Source organism: Euprymna scolopes, chromosome 21 (assembly GCF_053919585.1).
Source record: "Euprymna scolopes isolate OS-2025 chromosome 21, ASM5391958v1, whole genome shotgun sequence".
Classification (NCBI taxonomy): domain Eukaryota; kingdom Metazoa; phylum Mollusca; class Cephalopoda; order Sepiida; family Sepiolidae; genus Euprymna; species Euprymna scolopes.
Window position 1 is genome coordinate 41,210,003 of NC_136502.1, and position 12,463 is coordinate 41,222,465.

Genomic DNA, 12,463 nt, shown 5'->3' on the forward strand with positions numbered 1-12,463 from the left:
TACATATATATATATGTACATATATATATATGTACATATATATATATATGTACATATATATATATATGTACATATATATATATGTACATATATATATGTACATATATATATTTACATATATATATGTACATATATATATGTACATATATATATGTACATATATATGTACATATATATATATGTACATATATATATGTACATATATATATGTACATATATATATATATATATGTACATATATATATATGTACATATATATATATGTACATATATATATGTACATATATATATGTACATATATATATATGTACATATATATACACATATATATACACACATATATGTACACATATATATATATATAGATATACATACACACACACATCTATATATACACATATATATACATACACACACATATATATACACATATATATACACGCACACATATATATACACAAACACATATATACACACACATATATATACACACAATATATATATATACACACATATATATACACACATATATACATATATATATACATATATGTATACACATATATATACACACATATATATACATATATACATATATATACACACATATATACGTATATATATGCACATATATATACACATGTATATATACAACCACACATATATATATATACATACATATATATACATACATACATATATATATACATATGCACACACATATATATACATATATATACACATATATATACATATACACACATATATATACATATATATTTATACATATATATATACATATATATCTGCGTTTGGTGATTTAATATATATATATATATTATTGATTAAATATATATATATATATTATTGATTAAATATATATATATATATATTATTGATTAAATATATATATACGTTTGGTGATTAAATATATATATATAAATAAATATATATATATATACGTTTGGTGATTAAATTTTAAATTCTGACAAAACAGCATATAGACACATATTCGAATTAAGAATTTAGTGTTTGACAAAAGGAATATATAGAAGGGGTTATGTTAATATCCTTAATCCATGGATTTTCAATAATGATTCATATCATCAGAGAAAATGAAATGCGGTTAGCAAAATGTTCAGCTGTGAATGGACGCTTATTTTGCTTTTCAGCACAATTATTGAAAATAATTCTTTGAGTGGTTGTGGATAATTATATATAGGAAATTATATGGAAAAAAATTATACGAATAGAGACGTTGATACAACCTGGGCAGTCCATTATCAGAAGGAGTACAATGCCCTTCGGGGTTATAAATCCAGGTAGGTAGAAAATAGGTCCAGGGGAGAAGGTAATATTCCCATATAGCGAAAGCGTATTGCTCCTTATTGATTTTTCGAAAGGTATACGGGGCAGCCGTATTCGTTGGTGCGTTGAGTGGGTGTTGGTTGATGCAGTCCAGAAGCTTTCTCGGTGTTGACAAAGTGTATCCGATGTTGGGTGGATATACTATTCCATTGTAATTAATCCCGTGAGTAATAGAATTTGAGCATTGAGTTATGTATGCAATGGACCTCGAAATCAATAGTATGGGTAGCAAAATAGCAAAATAATCCGAAAAGGAAATTAACATACCCCCTTCTATATATTCCTTTTGTCAAACAATAAATTCTTAATTCGAATATATGTGTCTATATGTTGTTTTTTCAGAATTTAAAATTTAACCACCAAACTTATTTATTGCTCTATTCTTAAATATTGAGCTTTTCCTTTTTGGCTAGGATCACCTTGAAAGTATTACTTCAGGTAATATCTTTTAGGATTTTTTATCTGAATTCTATCAATGTCATATATATATATATATATATATATATATATATATATATATATATATTAGGTTTATATTGAACCTAATTGATAGAAAATTGTCTCCATAATAATAAAGTGAATAGTAATTGATAGTGTGAAAGGAGTTGTGTTTGACGGCTATATCAATGCGGTTCTTAGGAAACACCGTGGGCACGAATTAGTTTATAAAAGAGTAATGGCAATATTAGAAGGAATTTTCAATAATTTTCAATTATATTGCGTTTAATATTGTCATTATTCTTCTATATGCTAACTCATGTCCACGGTGTTTCCTACGAACCGCATTGATATAGCCGTCAAACACAACTCCTTTCACACTATGCAAACAACAACATCCTTCTCATATATATTTTATTTGTGGACAAAGATGAAATAGAAAAAAGTATTTGAAAGTTTACTTACAGCTCAGTAACATACATAGGTATCATGTCAGGTATTTTAGTTAAACTGCGACCGGTGCAATCAACAATAGTTCCGGAACAATCACAATCACGAGGACAGTCCCGATTTGTTACGCAGTTTCCATATTTTGTTCTCTGGTGTTCGGAACCTTTATTTAAAATAACATGAAATAAAATAAAAAGAAGTAAAACGACGATAGTTTAAAAAAAAAAGGTTAAACGGTTGAATTCACAACTAAATCAAGGAACGCAAACTTAGTCTATATCATTTATATTTGTTGCAAGAAAATAAGAGTTATGATCGTATTTGTGGTTATAGACTCGTGTGAATGAATACAGAGTTACGACCTCTTCTGCTAGTCATCTATTATTATCTATATATATAAAAGCGAAAATGTATGTATGTATGTATGTATGTATGTATGCATGCGTGTGCACTTTTTCTGTATGTTCGGAAAAGGCTTTTTTTTTCGCCGGGATTCGCGGGAGGTTACTAGTTCTTATAACTTTTTATATGCTATCGAGATCATAATATGTAACACTTACGAAACGACGTCGTAAAAGTCTTTTATTTCAGCGACTTTTATCTTACAAAATTCGCGTTGTGGATTAGTTTTCTCTCTACTGCTCCTGCTGCTGCTATGGCTGCTATGGAATGACATTTGACCTAGAAAACCACCTGGGTTTATAAACACTTATTTTCGACTCCTCTAAAGTTACTGCTTTCGTGGTGTCGTGTTATGTCATCAGACTATTCACCTCAAGGCTTTGGGTTGGAGCTTACCTTTTTCCTAAAACTTTTTTGTTCGTTTTTTTTTTTAATATTTAAACAGGGTTATTACTTTTAGTTTCCATCCACCCCTGCCAACACACACACACACACACACACACACACACACACACACACACACACACACACACACACACACACACACACACACTTATTTTTCGCCGTTCGCTGTTTTTTTTGTTTTTATTTTTCAGAATTGTTAAAGAAGTTTTAACATCGTTCGTTTTTTTTTTGTTTTTTTTCCATCACGCTCGCGTTTTCTTTTTTTTAGTTTTTGTTTTTACATCGTCCGTTTGCATCACGTTCGTTTGTTTTTTTCATAATATTTAAACAGAATTATTACTTCGCTTATTCTTCTGTTTTGATTTAACCCCCCCCCAACACACGCACCTCTAAATACCCGGGCAACGCCGGGTAACCTCGCGTCGGTTACATTTATAGAGAGGTTTACTTATACTCCCTAGATCGTGATATCTCCGATTTGCAAACGGACATCGTCTCTATCTTTATTTTGATTGAGTTTTAAAAAATTCCTCTGTTTCCAGTGTTTGTTTGTCTTTCTCGTATAAATAAAGCGAAACTGATCGAAGCAAAGGTATCTACCTGACTTTCCTAGGCGGGACGTTTTGGAGTCAATTAGGTTTGATCAATGTGGGGGAAATCCTTCATATCAGACAATTGCTATTCATTTGGATACTGCCAGAGTTCCCCCCACTTTTTGGGAGGAGCTGGTTTTCCCTCCACATTAAAAATCAACTTCGCGGAAGGTTTAAAAGCAACGACATTTCGGCAAGTCATCGTTTTGATTGACATCACTAAATTTGAACGCTTAACATTTTCAGGCGCGTCATAGCGTTGCGGTAAGATGTCAGGTTTTCTTTCACTTTCTTTTCCGCCTTCGCATCGCGGGTTCGAGCCTGCCTGCCTGCTACCACTTTTTTTTTTTTGCTCAACACACATCTACAAACACCCGGGCAACGCCGGGCTCCCAGGGTAGTCTATTATATAAAAGAAAGTCATCTCTGTGTGTGGTGTTTGTGTTCACTAAAAAAAACTTTTGTCATCCGCATCTTTCGGCCTGGCTATCGTTAGAAAGAGCGATTTCTGGACACATAAAAAAACAAAAACAAAAACAAAAATCGTCAATTATTTCATGTAGAAATGTTTTGTTTGAAGAACGGGTCAGTTGAAAACTTTGCTTTCGACGCTGTTTGCAAACCGCGCATGCGTGATCGATCGTTTCGCTAAATTACAAAATCTGTGTCATCGTAGTCCGATGGATAACATGCTCACTTATGGCCTTATCTTTTACGAGTTTGCGTCCAATACGCGTCATTTTTTTTTTAATAACACGATAAGTTTTTTCTACCCTATCTTACCATGGTAAGTATAAAAACGGGTATATTTAACTTTTTTAAACTGTCCAACAATCACGTTCTTTTTTTTTAAATTTTAATTTTCGCGTTTCCATCCGTTTTACATTGTGACGCAGCATTTTCGTGTTTTTAACTGTATCTTTTGTTTTTGAAATTAAAGTGCACCTCACCTACCACCCCCTCCATTTCTTTTAGTTATTATTTCACGACTGTCTGTCTCCATTTATTGTTTATAAATTTTGCTTTCGGTTTCCATTCTGGCTGATGTCACCTAAGTTGCAATTTTTTAAAAATAAATTAAAATATCGTATTTAAGCGGATTTTACGACAGGGCAACGTCGCTCACCACCGCTAGTATATAATAAAAGTAAATGTACGTATGTCCGGATCGCTTCGAAAATCACGCATGAAAACTGAAGTTTTATAGGGACTTAATTTCTATAACCATTAATAATAAAAAGGAGATAATTTTTTCATATATATATATATATATATATATATATATATATATATATATATATATATGAAGAAATTATCTCCTTTATATATATATATATATATATATATATATATATATATATATATATATATATATATATGAAGAAATTATCTCCTTTATATATATATATATATATATATATATATATATATGAAGAAATTATCTCCTTTATATATATATATATATATATATATATATATATATATAGAGAGAGAGAGAGAGAGAGAGAGTGTGTGAGAGAGAGAGAGTGTGTGAGAGAGAGAGAGAGAGAGAGAGAGAGAGAGAGAAATGATTCATTATTATGAAGAATGGTATCATCATTAGTTTCGTTTCAACGATTTAAAGTAGTGAACATAAATCAAAATGCGAAACGATAGTGAACAGACGAAACCAGCTTGTTTGAAAATAAACCCGATCTGAACAAATTATTTTTAGAAAGGAATTCATTACTAAACTAATTAACCGATCATTATGAATTTTGGAACCACTGCTAAGTGTAAATGTAGGCTATATTTAGTTTAGTTTTATGAAGAGGGAGGAAACCTTTTCGTGAAGATTCCGATTTTGGTCAATTGTTAATAATACAATTGTTAATAATTCCATAAGTAATGTCTCCTACTTTTATTTCCCCTGAATGGATCAGAGGAAGATTGCTAATTGCATTGTTATGATAACTGAACTGATTCATGACTTGAAAGTTCCACCTCTCTGTTGCAGATATTGACGGTGTGAGATTTTACGAAACTAATCCCTGCCATGGACGTGCGTCAGAAGCAGAGGTGCGTCGTTGAATTGCTGACAAAAATGCAGCGATAATAGTGGTAAGTATGTTGAAAAATTATTGCTTGAGCATAAAAGGGACGCTCGTTTTAATGGCGCCGTTCTCGTCTTCGTAGATCTTCAGCTTTTTGAGTTATAAAATAGGAGGCTGTACTTTTAGAAAGCCCCCCCCCTTCCGTAGTTATTAGAGATCAATTAATGAATATTTTTATAATTTTGCTTTCTCTAAAATATGATATGATATGGGCACAATCTACAATTCGAAAATCTACATATATCAGATTCGCAGTAAATTTGATTCGCAGCCATTAGAAATAAATTAAGCAAGATTATCTGGATTTCAATTCCTTCTGAAGAACCCTTAAGCTTAAGCTTCAAATTTTACACATTTTACAAAATCAAAATAATGTAATACATTTTGATAAAAATTTTTTTTTTGTATGTCAGTAAAAAAAAAAAGAAAAAAAAAAAGAAAAATCATGCTGACCTTTGCATTTAAATTTTGTGTCCCGAATACTTCCAATTTTTTTCCGTCTCATTCGCCGGGGACTTTCGCAACGAGCACCGCTCGTCTCCACAGGGTAGCTGTGCAGATACTCTGATAACCATCGCAGATTACAATCACAGATGAATGGGTTCCGAGCAAGATGTCTGTATAATATATATATATATATATAAATAAAATTATAAATCATAATTACTTTTATATACGTACAGATACTAGTGTATCATGCTTCAATGCAGGAAATTACGCTTAACGCTGGTCGAAGAATTAGCAAGGAAACAAAGCTGAACGTTTAATACAGACGATCTTAGAATGATCACCTAACACACGCACATATGCATGTATGTCTGTACAGATGGAACAATAAAATTGTCGCACTAGAAAAGGCGACATTATTTCATTTCCGTTTGATTAAAACAGTCCATTTTTGTTGTTGCAGACCATCTACTAGTTGGCTAGTTGTTTATAAATCCCAAGAGCAATAGGAACCTTCTAGCATGTCTGAAAGTAACACAATATTTAACGAGCGAGATCGGAGATGCGCCCCCGTACAACTCATGCTCTCTACCGATCAAAGTTATGACAATGGGACCATTGCCAGCACCCCTAAAATGCATTGCTAGATTATCACAAATAACAGGGACGTTCCCAGGATGATGAAAACAAAGTTTCCGGCCACGGTTATGGTCTTTGATGTGGTTTCAAGTGAGGGCCACATCACGCCACCTCACATCTTCAAAGTCGGCTTGAAAGTCAACACCAAAGCAAACCTGGATGTGCTGAAGAGTGTGGTGTTCTTCTGGTGTAATCAGATGACCGCTGGCTGACACTGGGTGTGGCAGCAGGACTTGCCGCCGCCCCACTAATCCAAAAAGACTCAAGATTGGCTTAAGGAGTGCTATGACCTTGCACCCTTCTCTCACTGTCCCCCTCCTCCTTCGACCTGAACCCGCTGGGCGACTTCGTTTGGTTATACGTCGAGAACATCACCAACATGACCTCCCACACCACCCAAGCCAGCCTGATCGGCGCCATCCGCCGAGTATTCGCCGAGCTTCTGCCAGCGCTTGTTGAAAAGGCATGCTCCCAGTTCCAGACCCATATTGAGGTGGTAATTGAGGATGAAGGCAATTACATTGAATAGATATCAGCTTTACTACGTAATCAAGTCACCCAAATTGATTTTTTCAGTAAAAGTTTTAAAATAAAGCTGTAGTGTTGTTTTCTTTAGGTCGACAACTTTATCGTTCAACCCTGCATATCGTTGTTCTTTTTTTTTAGAGACGGCGAACTTCAAATTGACAACTCTACTTTATTAAATTGCAGATTTGGCAAATATTGATTATTTTTGAGTTACGCTTAGCTTTGCAATTCATCATGAAGAGACTGACACCCGAGCAGCGTTTACAAATTAAAAATGGTACGATCAATTTACTGAAATATTTGATGAACGAATAATTTCACGAAATGAATCTGTCAAGTTGTCATCTCGTTAGTATGATTTAACCGCTTTTAATCATTTTAGTGGGGGATATGTTATTGTTTAATTTACTGCTTAATTTAATACGTAAAGTTTGTGAAAATTGGACCTCTAGGTTACGCCATAAAAGCGCGAGCCGTGGGGCTATATGTTCGAAATTGTATTTAAATTATAAATTGTATTCAAATTATAAATTGTATTCAAATTATAAATTGTATTTAAATTATAAATGAAAATATTTAATCTTTTGAATAAACCACATGTTTATATGAGAAAAATAGCTTTCTGTAATTTATTTAAGTTAAAGTTCACCTCTAAAAACACCCTCAAAATTAAAACGGAATTAATTATGTGCGTTTATCCTCAATAACCACATATACCCAATTACTATATATAACCAATTACTATATATACCCAATTACCATATGTTCCCAATTACCATATATACCCAATTACTATATATAACCAATTACCATATATACCCAATTACTATATATACCTAATTACTATATATACCCAATTACTATATATACCGAATTACAAAATATACCAAATTACCATATATACCCAATTACCATATATATCCAATTTCCATATATACCCAATTACTATATATACCTAATTACCATATATACCCAATTACAAAATATACCCAATTACAAAATATACCCAATTACCATATATACCCAATTTCCATATATACCCAATTACTATATATACCTAATTACCATATATACCTAATTACAAAATATACCCAATTACCAAATATACCCAATTTCCTATATACCCAATTACTATATATACCTAATTACCATATATACCCAATTACAAAATATACCCAATTACCATATATACCCAATTACCATACATACCCAATTACTATATATACCGAATTAACAAATATACCTTATTACCGTATATACCCAGTTACTATATATATATATATATATATATATATATCCAATTACCATATATACCCAATTACCATATGTTCCCAATTACCATATATACCCAATTACTATATATACCCAATTAACATATATACCAAATTACTATATATACCTAATTACCATATATACCCAATTACCGTATATACCCAATTACTATATATACCAAATTACCATATGTTCCAAATTACCATATATACCCAATTACCTTATATACCCAATTACTATATATACCCAATTACTATATATACCCAATTACCATATATAGCCAATTACAAAATATACCCAATTACCATATATACCCAATTACTATATATACCGAATTACCAAATATACCGAATTACCATATATACCCAATTACTATATATACCGAATTACCATATATACCCAATTACCATATATACCCAATTACCATATATACCCAATTACCATATATACCGAATTACCATATATACCGAATTACCGAATATACCCAATTACTATATATACCTAATTACCATATATACCCAATTACTATATATACCCAATTTCCATATATACCCAATTACTATATATACCCAATTTCCATATATACCCAATTACCAAATATACCCAATTACTATATATACCCAATTACCAAATATACCCAATTACCATATATACCCGATTACCAGGTATATCCAATCACTGTAATACCCAATTACCATATATACCCAATAACCAAATATATCCAATTGCAATACATACCCAATTATCAAATATATCTAATTACTAAATATATCTAATTACCTAATACCCAATTATCAAATATACCCAATTACCAAATATACTCAAATATACTCAATTACCAAATATACCCAATTACCATACATACCAAATTACAAAATATACCAATAACCAAATATATCCAATTTCCATATATACCCAATTATCAAAATATACCAATAACCAAATATATCCAATTTCCCAATTACCAAATATACCAAATTATCAAATATACCCAATTACCATATATGTAGAATTACCAAATATACTCACTACCCGATTGCATATTTTTGTTTACCTGGATTAGAGGGTGTAATTAGGAACCGCTTTACGCTATCCTTCCCATCCACCAGAGAGCAGGTTATATATGATGGATCGTTATAATAACGAACATATACTACAGTACTTCCACAGGAGAAGATAATTGTTGGGAAGTTGGTATAATGATAACAAATCAGATAATCTGTAAAGAAACCGACCCTACAAAAAGAGGTAATGTCTAGCAAAAAGGTAATTACGTACTTTCTTTCTACCGCAGAAAGATGTGACACAAGGTCGGAAACTTAAGGAAGCACAAGAGGAGCATCAAGCCAGCGTCCCTTAATAAGTCCCGACTTAGCAAAAATTGCCTGGACAATCCTTTCGGGATTTCCCGGTGAGGACGCCTCGGGCAGTAAGCAATGAACTTACTCCTCTTGAAAGCCGAGATGCAAGTTCTAGAAGAAGGGCGAACCTCCTCAGTACTACCCAGGCGAATGCCTCAGTCAGACAGGGAAAGGGGCTCAGAACATGGGCTGATTATCGACAACAAATCCTCGACTGGTATTTCGATTATAGTCAGCGAACGTACTTCCTAATTTCCGGCGTAGTGCTATCGGAAGCGGTGACTTTATTCGTTAGTATTTCTATTGTGAAGCGATTCATTGAAATTATTATATAAGAGAAGGACAATATCGAAAAATATACAATAAAGATTAACAAATTAGTACGGATAAAAAAAAATAACACAATTAGTCTTTATTTGCACTTTTAATAACAAAATGTACAGAAAAAAGTTTTATTTATGAAGTTTGAAATTGTATAATAGATATATGTTTATGAAATTATACAAATAAAAGTTTTTTTTTAAATTTAAAAAATAACAGTTTTGTATTTGAATTTATATAATACATATATGTTTATTAAAGTATAAAAATGGAGTTGTTAAAATTCAAATAACAAATGAAATTATTGAAATTAAAATAACAAATTAAATTATTGAAATAAAAAATTACAATATTTCGAACTTCATAAAACATGTATTCAATAAATAATAAAAGCGAAGAAACTGATTTGCCTTGTCACCTTGTAGCACTCGGCAGATAATTATGGAAGTACGTTAGCTGACTATAACCCGTATTTTTTAATCAAGACTCCACGCAAGCGAAGCAGCGAGGAGATCACTCTTGGAAGGAAATGCGACATGAGAATAGACACTACATTGCCTTTACCCCCAAATTAAGTTAAAAGTGCAATGGAGTGTGAAGAAACAGGGAATAAGCGAATGAAAATAAAGAAAATAAACTATGTACTTACAACGTTTGTATATTTTTCAATGGCTGAAAGGTTCCGTTTGGCAAGGTTTGAATTTTGTTGTCGTATAAGGATCTGCATATTAAAAAAATCAAAAACAAAAAAAAACAAAAAATACAAATTTCAAAAGAGAACACGCGAAATAAAAATTGTCATGACCTTCTCGCCTATACCAAATCTTCATTAATACAATAAAGAAAATACTTTTCAGCTACAAAAATATTTTAAAAAATGTTTGAAACGAATATTTTAACAATATTATTTAATTATTATTACATTTTAATCATTTTTAAAATGAACAATCTAATTCTTGAAAAAAAAAAAGGGTGTTCGGTGTAACGTAGTACAAACATAGACCTTGTGAAATTCCACGGTGTTTTCTACATAAATGTGTAAAATTTACTGTTAATTGTAATATTCTTTTTAAAATTTATTGTTAATGGTAATATTCTTTTTGAAATTTACTGTTAATGGTAATATTCTTTTTAAAATTTACTGTTAATTGTAATATTCTTTTTAAAATTTATTGTTAATGGTAATATTCTTTTTAAAATTTATTGTTAATGGTAATTTTCTTTTTGAAATTTACTGTTAATGGTAATATTCTTTTTAAAATTTACTGTTAATTGTAATATTCTTTTTAAAATTTATTGTTAATGGTAATATTCTTTTTAAAATTTATTGTTAATTGTAATATTCTTTTTAAAATTTACTGTTAATTGTAATATTCTTTTTAAAATTTATTGTTAATGGTAATATTCTTTTTGAAATTTACTGTTAATGGTAATATTCTTTTTAAAATTTACTGTTAATTGTAATATTCTTTTTAAAATTTATTGTTAATGGTAATATTCTTTTTAAAATTTATTGTTAATGGTAATTTTCTTTTTGAAATTTACTGTTATGGTAATATTCTTTTTGAAATTTACTGTTAATGGTAATATTCTTTTTAAAATTTACTGTTAATGGTAATATTCTTTTTGAAATTTATTGTTAATGGTAATATTCTTTTTGAAATTTATTGTTAATGGTAATATTCTTTTTGAAATTTACTGTTAATGGTAATATTCTTTTTGAAATTCATTGCTAATTGTAATATTCATTTTGAAATTTACTGTTAATGGTAATATTCTTTTGAAATTTTTTGTTAATTGTAATATTTTGTTTTAAATTTATTTTTAATTGTAATATTCTTTTTGAAATATACTGTTAATTGAAATATTCTTTCTGAAATTTACTGTTAATGGTTATAATCTTTTTGAAATTTATTGGTAATGGTAATATTCTTTTTGAAATAATAACTGCATTTCAGGGTCAATCATATCAAAAATGACTCTTTCTTCTTCCGTAAAAATAAATGTCATTGCCAGCTAATTATTGTTTTAGAAATAAATAAACTGAATATGTCTCTTTTTATGTTGTTTAAATTACAGCAATTTAATAATTTTTAAACCTGTTATAAAAATATTTATCCGCTAAATATTCTTATGATCAATAAAA

At 30.3% G+C, this 12,463-nt stretch overlaps 1 protein-coding gene across 3 annotated transcripts in view; it reads right to left on the reverse strand.

Moving 5' to 3' along the window:
- LOC145242163 (slit homolog 2 protein-like) overlaps positions 1–12,463 on the reverse strand; it is a 594,752-nt gene that overhangs the window by 94,970 nt on the left and 487,319 nt on the right. For all 3 annotated transcript variants that reach the window (XM_080105142.1, XM_080105141.1, XM_080105140.1), the window contains 3 exons: positions 10,967–11,038; positions 6,203–6,366; positions 2,272–2,419 (listed from right to left, as the gene is read on the reverse strand). In XM_080105142.1, coding sequence (XP_079961268.1) covers positions 2,272–2,419; positions 6,203–6,366; positions 10,967–11,038 — 384 coding nt within the window. The remainder of the gene's footprint in view (positions 1–2,271; positions 2,420–6,202; positions 6,367–10,966; positions 11,039–12,463) is intronic.